This window comes from Aptenodytes forsteri, unplaced genomic scaffold, assembly GCF_000699145.1.
Source record: "Aptenodytes forsteri isolate BGI_AS27 unplaced genomic scaffold, ASM69914v1 Scaffold323, whole genome shotgun sequence".
Taxonomy (NCBI): domain Eukaryota; kingdom Metazoa; phylum Chordata; class Aves; order Sphenisciformes; family Spheniscidae; genus Aptenodytes; species Aptenodytes forsteri.
In genome coordinates this window covers 1,335,445-1,344,080 of record NW_008795323.1, presented here as the reverse complement: position 1 = coordinate 1,344,080, position 8,636 = coordinate 1,335,445, and the positions used below count along the sequence as shown (strand labels likewise).

The following is an 8,636-nucleotide window of genomic DNA, read 5'->3' as shown; positions in this document are numbered from 1 at the left end:
GCACATCACATCGTCCAATGCAAACCGGAGCTGCAGAGCAGACCGGCCTCCCCCCGGTCTTTCATTGCATGTCTCGCCCCCACCCCCCCTACTAGGATCAACTCTCAGCCTGGCTAAAAGAACGAGGCGCCGGCATTGTGGGGGAGGGAAGGGGTACAGCGGGAATTCTTCCAGTGCAAAAATGCCCTCCTCTCGGGAGGAGTTGGGAGAAACGGTACCCGCGGGCTGGGGGCTGCGGGAGGCACGGGCAATTGCACAGCCCCCAGTGCCTGCCTCCATGCTGGGGAAACTCTGCTGCCCCGCTGAGCCCCGTGCTGCCCGGGGCTTCCCACGGCACCCAGCACACCCCACGATCCAGCGCTGCCAGGCTCCTGCTCCCCTGAAGTTAGCCTTCCCCAGGCCCTAAACACTCCACAATGCACTACTGTAATTCACTGGCGGGGGTTGCTTGGACTGTCCTAGTGCTGAATCTTCCCTGTGTGCTCAAGGTCTCTCTACAAAGAGTTTCTATTTCAACATCATCATCATTACTCATTTTCAGCTGAAACTTGCTTTCTGCCTTGGTGAAGAATTTTTCTCTACTTTTGAAGAAATATTCCCCCCCCCACCCGTACACACACACACTCCCAAAACAGAGTTCGCTCTTTGTTTTGTTAAAGACAACACTTTAAAAAGTGTTCAAGGGTGCTTTTTTGCATTTGTAACATCAAGCCTAATTAAGAATCCTTGGATGACCTATTCACAATCCAATATCGTCACTTAAACTATTCTGTGGAAAATACTGAACTCAGCACATGCGAGGGCATCACAAACTACAGAGCCTTCCAAGAGCTCGAACCCAGCACTTGAATTAAATAGTGGTGGAACTGAAAAAGCATTCTGGGTACTGATGTGCAAATGAGCGCACCAAGCTTCCAACTTCCAAAATGCAATACTGCATTAACACTTAAGGCCACACAGTGCCCTCAGCCTGTATGCCGGATTTCTCCTGCTTTTGATAGGAACTATTTACTGCTTGCAGAATATTATCGGTAGCTTTTTATTACTGCATTATGTATGCACACACCTTGATATGAACATGTATTTTCAGAAATTTGAGGTTGTCTGAGTGGTAGCAAAGCTGACAAACCCAGCTCAAATACACCGTATTATATAGATAATAAAGTGCTCACATCCTGTAAGTCTGCATGTGTGTGTGCCACAGACACACGAGTTGTACTTGCTACAGTGAGGAAAATGATTATATTTAAACGTACTGGCCAGGCTGCATGCGCACACACGTAGAGCAGTTAAAGAATCTGGAATTTGCTTATCTTTCCTAGTGGCTTTGGTCAGTTGTGCGCCTTTCCCCCCAGTGGTTTATTAATTTGCTTTCTTTTTAGTCCCCAGCGTCCTGACATGGTTCCTGCTTCCTATTTCAGTTCCCTCCTTGCCCGTTCTTTGTCTCTCCTCTAGGCAGGGGGAGGGGCGCTCACTGCACTTTCCTCAGAACTTTCTCCAGTTGCCATGGAATGTTCTGGTTTCAGCTTCCAGCCCTCCTGCTTAAAAAGCACCATCCAACACACCCTGCCTGCTTCTTTAGGTAAAAGAAGCTTTTCACCCCAAAGCATGGCTGTTTCTTGGTAAGTGACCCATTGACACTTGCCATGAGGATGCCAGATCAGCATGCTGGGAGCTCATATTCTGAGTACGTGGGTGGATGCTCGTTAAAGATGACCACCAGCACGTTGCACTCCCAAGGAAATCACAAGGCGACCAACATAGCCATTCGCTTTAGCTCCTCAGCACCCTGACATGGTAACGGCTGGATCTCTCCTTTTAGTACTTCCACTCTTACTATACTGGCCTCCCCCGCCTTACGGCTTCAGCAACACATTTAAAGGACCACTTCTTAGAACTTTATCTGGTCCCAAACTTACCACGTCTCAGAATATGAGACTCAAAGTAGTCATTCAACTAGCATTTGTTACAATGTAGCCAAATTTCTTCTATTTGCAAATAAGCAGTTTGTGCCATACTGAGACAAAAATTGGCTCATCAGTACAAACAGACTTGGAAGATGAAGTTCCCTACATTTAATGTGACGACTAAATGTCATTTCCCCATACTTAACTATGTAAGTGTACAGGTATGATTACCTTTGAACTCATTTATCATCACAACTAGCTAGTCACTGTCTCGAAGACAAAGTTCCAGATGATGTGAAAGAGGTTTAAATTTTAATTTAAAAATTTATATTTTCAGTATACAGAATTTCCTCCCCTTTCCAGATGATTCCTAATCTATTTTCTCTGACATCTTCTGCACTGGGATCTGCTGAACTGCTTTTGAATTCACCTCTCAAAATAAAGGCATTTTCCTCAGCTACTTTATTCAGCTTTTCACTATTTCCTGTCTCACTTCTGCTCATGGGAATTCCTGAGCTGTCCCTAAATGTTTTGCAGCTGTCTGGTCCCTGCTGAAGCACTTTGATTGGTATAGCAATAATATTAAAAATCCTCTTTTGCTCTGAACATATGTGTACCATTTGGGACTGTACACTGTACATGGCTCACTTCACTGCAGATCAATTGCTACTGGCCTTACTCCGAAGTGCAGACCTTAAATTGGTCTGCAAATACAGGAGGTAACAAAAGACTGCGTTACAGTCGAATCTATTCAAATATATTTGGGTATATGTTAATCAGACTTGAGTCATACCTATTCGCTGAACATTCTCAACTCATGCATCTGTGTTGGTCTTGAGGCTACTGAACTTTTTCAGAATAGTTTCCATTATTATACTCTTTAAGAAGGTGAGTTAGTCACTATTTCACATGGATTATAATATTAGCAGAGACATTTCTGCATAGCACTTGTGCCAGCTAATTCAGTCATATGAACCATTTCCTTTTTATGTGTGTTCCGCAGAAATGTATAACACTGTGCATTTCATGGCACACTTGCAATTTCAGTGAGTAGCGTCAGTTTTTTCTGAGCTTTCACTGGAATTTTAATTAACTGCGACTGATCTAACAAGCAATTAATTCAGCATTCATTACTTGTTAGGTTGATTATTACTTAAATTTAGTTTTTTAAAGCTTGCTCATTTTATTGGGAATCATCCCACGAGAATGCTAACCCTAGCAGCAAGGATTCTCAGACTTGGAGATAGCAGTTTCCTCTGTAATCCAGACGTGGGTTAGCGATTTGTCAGCCTTCTCCTCTAGAAGCAGACAAACAACCCCCTTGTTTAAAAATACCTAGCATTCTCACAAAAATTACAGCAACTGCTAATAGGAAGGTATATGATGCTATGAGAAGTATGCAGAAAGAGTTTTTTAAAAAGGGAAAACTGCACTGTTTGCTTTTCTTCTGTTTGATCACTCTCCTCACTGCACTCATGCGTTGTATAATCCATCTGTTGCATGGCAGTCTATGACAAAGTCTGGGGAGCTGATGCTAAACTACAGAACTTTTTGTCGTTAAACTAATTCAACACAGTCTTGGAAGCCAACCTTCCATACTTAATCTCCCTTTTGTTCCCCTCATTTCTTCACTCTGCCCAGTTTAACTTATTCTAGACTGCCTGGAACCAAAGCAACCTGAGCCATTCAAAACAAGATTGCCACATTAAGGATCTGGTCAAAATGGGAATACAACCTAGGATTCCATCTAATCGACTCCCCATGGTTTAGGCATCCATGCCTAGCTAAGCAAACCTGACAGACAACTTTCTCATGTAAAACATACATTACAATACAATCCTAAATATGCAATGCAAGTAGCAAATGTTTGGTATTTACGGATTAATTGCTAAACTACTGTGCTGTCCTGAGAAGGACCTCTCCATAAATACCAAGTAAACTGGCATAAAAAAATTAATCCAGGAAGACAACTAAGGATGGATACATCTGTATTTCTTACAACATTCAAAAGATACACAACATTCTGTCTATTGCCTCATGAGTCAATGAAGACGTGAACTGCATCAACTGGGAGAGTCGCTTCACCTCAGGCAATCGGTATTATGGTTCCATTGAAGACTCAGTAGTACGGACCTCAAAAATCTTACCTTTTGATAGCGGGTTCTCAAAACCTCTTTCCTCCAAACAGGTATGAGGCTGGCCCTTAGTCAGCTCCTTATAAACACCTTAGAAAGGTTTGTCTCCTCTTCAGCATGAGCAGTTCTTCCCTGAAGTACAATAATAGGGTTAATTAGCAGCCAGTTCTCAAATCAAAGTACAATTCATGGAAAAAAAACCAAAGGTAAGTTGCAAAATTGTAAAAGAAAAAAAAACACAGAAAAATCACCTTAAAATTAACAGATTCTCGATATGCCTTAACTTGCAATTACCCTTTTTTCACGAGGGAACTCTGGCAGGTTGGTTACAGTCCCATACCCATAATTCTTAAAATCATAAATAGTCAGGTCGAGGTTATAATTTGATACAGATTATTTTTCACTGGGCTGGTGATAATTGCTGAGATGATATGAAATTTCAAGAGCCTTGTTTCACCTGCAATCATGATTTGATTTCCTCCCGGTCACCTCCCTCCCACTTTTTTAAATCCTGCAGAAATCCCCACCACTAAGCTAGAAATGTAGTCCCTAGCAAGTCCACAAACACACATGTAGCATTAGTGCAGCTGTTTGCTGGTATATTCTACAGCTTCTGTCGTAAGGTGAATTACCAAAACCACAAGTGCTGTACTACTAGAGTGGCTCTTAAGCTAAAACGACCTTCTCAGTGCACTGTGAATAGACTTGATATCCACAAGTATTTTGCCATTGAAGTTACTTATTAGAATAAAAAGGAAGAAAAGAAAAATAATTAAAAAATACCTAACTAAGCAAGCACGCACTGCTTATTTTTAAGAAGGGTCTTTATGTGATTTTAATGAAGCATACACAATGCAAGTTATCACAATTTCATACTCACAGTTTTTACCATGTATTTTACAATGGTAAATTTTACATGGTTATCCAAAAGACTTGCAAGCCGCTTCTCAACATACTTAGTTTGCATCTCACATAAGTAAAACTCTTACTCAAGCTAAAATAATAGCTGTTTCAGAAAGAATTTCAGAATTTGGCCCATAATGAAACAGCTTATTTAAAATTGGTAGTTTGACAGAAAACACACTAAATGCATTAACTACTCAGCTCTCCTTTTGAAGTGATCGACAGTTATCATTCTCACAGGGCAGTGCTATGGAAACATTAAAAGTTTCAATCATTCTGCGGCAACTGCACATTCCTGTTGTGCAAAAATAAAACTGAGGCACAAGTAAAGGAAATGACTTGCTCAAAATCAATCCAGTCAGCAGGACTGGAGTGCATAGAATATGAATTTCTGAAGCCCATTTTTGCTACAGCCTTCATCATTCAGAGCTCACTAATGAGATATGTGCCATTTAAGTCACATTCCTGTCATTGTAGCTTGATGAAACACAAAATCCTGTTTTTTCCCAATCACTGATTCTGTACTGTGTCATGTTTAACTGTTTGATGAGACAGCCTTTATTTCAGATGCAGTTTTCCTGCATTTTCTAAACACCCTGTAGTTTATTGTTTCCCTTACCTTATTAAAAATATTATTAGAAAAGTGCTTATGTTATATACTTTCAGTTTATCAGTTAGTAATTCCTATGACTACTTGATCATTTGGGCTTTTTTACTCCATATTTGAATCTTTATTTGGTGTGGTCTGACATAGTAGGCAGTTGGCCACCTGAGGGATTGACTCTGCAACTGTTGTGCAATTTACAACCTTTGGAAATACACCCCCTCTTGCACTTCATCTAGATTTCTTAAATGGAATTCTCTCAACTTAAAAAACATACATATACATTTTAAGAAAAAAATGGCAATTCACATACTCCATCTTCCATCAGCGCCCACTATGAAGCTCAATTAACCTTTTGAGTGGATCTCAGTCTCTTGCATCTCTCTTCATTTTCTCTCAGATTCCACTGGGGGCTTTTTCCTCTTCTGACATTATATCCAATTTTCTATGAATATTTTCCTTGATTTTTCCCTTCTCTGACTGACCTTTTTTTTTTTTTTAATAAACTTTTATCATTTGCTCTCCTTTTTCTAGTTTTGACTGCTGTTCTCAGAGGACATCATTTATCCATTCCCAATTACCCAGCTTTCAGTCACTTTCCCAGTTGTCACATCTAACTTCCCATGGTCATAACCACCCTGTTCCCCAAGCATCACATAACATAAAACACCTTTATATTAAAAAATTCACAACAGTCATCACCGTAAATAAAAATAATTACACCCTAGTCACAACCTGGAACCAATCTCTATTGAACAAGCCTTTCTGACACTTAAAAGAGGGTGCTGTTACAAACTAATATGAACTACTTTAAATATTCTAACGAATTAGAAAGTGTTAATTTGGCTAGAAAAAAAACCCAGCCAAATTACCTTTATTAACTAAACTCTTACTCCCTTCAGGTCATTAAGGACAATACTCAACACTGAAAGAAGTTTTTAGGTGCCTAAATTCCTTATAGGATCTTCGCCTGAGTAACTTTCTCGAAAAAAAGGATTTAAGAGCATATACTGAGCAGTTGTGCATTAAGAACACTATGAATACCTAAACCAGGAAAACCAAACCCACCCAGTAACTTAATTTTCAAACCAGGTATTTTATTGACATCTTTGTTCAGTCAGCCCACACTTGGAAAAACAATTTTTAGTTAGACTCAATATATGGGATTTGGAGTAAGTTTGTAAGAACAACTATTACTGTTGCTAGCAACAAGTTCTGAAGTTAGCCAACACCTACTGCAAAAATAGAGGTGGTCTTAAACCCTGATTGAGCATTCAGAATTTGCATTTTTCTCAGTGTTTTTCCTGTTACTAAAAGGGACCACAAACGTGGACTGATTGTATGGCTGATTTCAGCTGAAGCATAAAGTCCAATTCCATCTGAAGTAAGTATGAAAAAATGTATACCAGGACCAAATCTGCTATGCCCTATGTTGAAAACAGATATTGTTCGCAAGGAATGATTAGAAAACCATGAACAAATATACACTGGTAGGTGCATTTATATTTACCCTAGCTTAGCTGAGCTAACATTACCAGGAATAGTAATCCCATTTTATATGAGACTCTATTTTAGTAAGCTCTGTATAAGCTTATATTAATGACAGTTAAAACTCTATAAAGAGTTTATGACATTAAAGGCTGCTTTTTTGATTAAGATGAGACAAGAAGAGGATATGCAGAGGCAGAAAGAGCACACAGCACTGTGGTTTCCATTGCACTAGCACTCTTTTTTTTTTTTACTGTAAGTTGAAGAAGATTTAATGATCCCTAACAATTCTATTAACCAAATTGTTACAAGGTTAGTTAAATTTTGTCAATCCTACAATACTTGGAATCCTGTCTGAAGATGTGGCAGGTGGTTCTGCAAGCATCATTAGAAACACTTCTACAGTATGGGCCCAGGAGAGTATATTTTTGTTTAAAAAACATGTTAAGTTTTACATTTAGATATGTCACATAAAAACAGACTTTGTAATAAATTGAGACAGAAGAGCGTTCCTGGAAAGGTTACTGAGTATGGAGAGAAAGGTTTCTATAAATGGTTCCAATTCAGACAAAATACAACAGGGAAACAAACTTGGAGACTCTAAAATCCCGAAAACTTATAAAAATATATTTCCTTATGTCATAAAAATATTTTTTATTCCAAATCCAACCGTTTGGCTTCTTGTGATAGTCAAAAGCTGGAGATACTCGGCTCTTTAAAGCTTGAAGAGGCCATTAAAAAAATCCTTTTATCTCTTTAATTAGCCTGCATTCAATGGGCAGTTACAGATGTCCCTGGGGCTAAGTGGTATGGCCTGGGCTCAGCTGAAAGGAGCCGCGAGAAAGCTTCAGTATGGAAGTCCTGGTTTTATAAAGCACCAGCTAAAGAAGGCTCTCCTACGAGCAGTGTAGCAGCTCTACCCGATTCAGCAGGGCTGTGGAATACATATGCACATCTACACACCTGGTGATGAGCAGTACTGCAAGTGGACTACAAGGAAGACCAGAGCAGAGGCAGATCTCCGCGTACGTCGAAGCGCCAGGTCCAGGTTAACCACAGGGAAAGGCACACGCCACCTCCCCTCACGGGAGGCGAGCGCCCCCGGCTCCATGCGCAGGCCGGCTGACACGCCTGCGAGCCACCCTGCCTCACCACGCACAGCCGTTCTCCCTCTTATCGCCGCACGCTCTCGCCACACCTCGCGCACGTTTTCTCTCATAGACCAACACCCAGAGCCTCAGCCTCACGTCGGCTGCCACGCTCGCTCCCAGCGCCACAACGCCAGCGCCTCTCTCTCAGATGAGCACCTCAGCCTCACAACGACCGTTTTTCTCCTTCACCCCCCTCCCCGAGCCTCTCGTCGGCTCTCTCGCACACCCGGCATCGTAGGTTCATGCCGATTCCTACACCCCCACAGCCGCCTCAGCCTCGCTCTCTCATACACACACACGTATCACACACTCTCTCCCTCGCTCGCTTTTCCTTGCGCCGTAGCCCGCCGCGCCCTTCCCCTCACACCGGTGCCCGCTCCCGTGAGGCGGCGCGAGGGCTGCTGCTGCGGCGGCGGCCGCACAGGGGGCGCTCGGCGCCTCCCGGCCA

General features: G+C 41.6%; 2 protein-coding genes across 2 annotated transcripts in view; one reads left to right on the top strand and one right to left on the bottom strand.

Moving 5' to 3' along the window:
• The window catches only part of PATZ1 (POZ/BTB and AT hook containing zinc finger 1), a 20,348-nt gene extending 20,069 nt beyond the window's left edge, over positions 1–279 (bottom strand). Inside the window, exon 1 of the mRNA XM_009280034.2 lies at positions 10–279. Coding sequence (XP_009278309.1) covers positions 10–279 — 270 coding nt within the window. The remainder of the gene's footprint in view (positions 1–9) is intronic.
• A 7,705-nt stretch (positions 280–7,984) lies between these two features.
• The window catches only part of DRG1 (developmentally regulated GTP binding protein 1), a 6,274-nt gene continuing 5,622 nt past the window's right edge, over positions 7,985–8,636 (top strand). The window contains exon 1 of the mRNA XM_009280007.2: positions 7,985–8,422. Coding sequence (XP_009278282.2) covers positions 7,985–8,422 — 438 coding nt within the window. The remainder of the gene's footprint in view (positions 8,423–8,636) is intronic.